Source organism: Sphaeroforma arctica, assembly GCF_001186125.1.
Source record: "Sphaeroforma arctica JP610 unplaced genomic scaffold supercont1.1118, whole genome shotgun sequence".
NCBI lineage: Eukaryota > Ichthyosporea > Ichthyophonida > Sphaeroforma > Sphaeroforma arctica.
In genome coordinates this window covers 5,771-6,520 of record NW_014039440.1, presented here as the reverse complement: position 1 = coordinate 6,520, position 750 = coordinate 5,771, and the positions used below count along the sequence as shown (strand labels likewise).

General features: G+C 43.7%; 1 protein-coding gene across 1 annotated transcript in view; it reads right to left on the bottom strand.

The window, feature by feature from the left end:
* Nucleotides 1-16: 16 nt before the first annotated feature.
* The window catches only part of SARC_10040 (hypothetical protein), a gene marked incomplete at its 3' end in the record, with an annotated part of 6,283 nt that continues 5,549 nt past the window's right edge, over nt 17-750 (bottom strand). The window contains exons 9-10 of the mRNA XM_014295924.1: nt 598-688; nt 17-149 (exon numbers count right to left, since the gene is read on the bottom strand). Coding sequence (XP_014151399.1) covers nt 17-149; nt 598-688 — 224 coding nt within the window. The remainder of the gene's footprint in view (nt 150-597; nt 689-750) is intronic.

The following is a 750-nucleotide window of genomic DNA, read 5'->3' as shown; positions in this document are numbered from 1 at the left end:
TATCTTGTCGACTGTTTTAGGGTTTGGGGTTTGGGATGAAATGATACTTACTCAGATATCTCCACCATCTGCGGGTTGCCTCTCCTCTGCACCACGCCTGCAGTCGGACAGCCGCCTGCACCGCCACTGCACTCTCCAGAAAGTGAAGTCTGCAATGGTGTAGGTAACAATAGACAGTAAACACCTTGTTTGTGGCATATGACTTATTCCATAGAAGATTCGAAAAAGGCTATAGACATTTGTTCGTCGTATACAATAGTCATCGAGTGCACACATTCAAAACTCCCACAAGCTACACATAACATGCACAAATACAGATGGCAAGGGCTGAATTTTTCCAGTAGGATCGCATGGCACTCCCATGTCTTAAAACGCTATAACCCGAGAAATTCCAAATCAACTGCACTTCTTAGTACGAACTATTGTTTTTTATCACTGCAAGATGTATCAGAGGCCCTACAATCCTAAATCAATACTAGTTGTGGATTTATAATTGCACACACGAAACCAATGAACCGTTCTTTAAACAAATGAGTCACCGATCGCCTAAGAAAGATAACACATAAACCCACTCACAGGGCCACCACAGCCACTTGCCTCTTCAGCTCCTTTTGTGTCTCCTCGATGTTTTGGTTTACTTGCGAGATGATCTTCTGGATCGTCTTCAAGTTCAAAGCTGTACTTCGCACTGTGGTCAATGAGGTGGAATGTAAAACTTTTGAGGTGCTGTGTAAGACCGTTGAGGTGCAG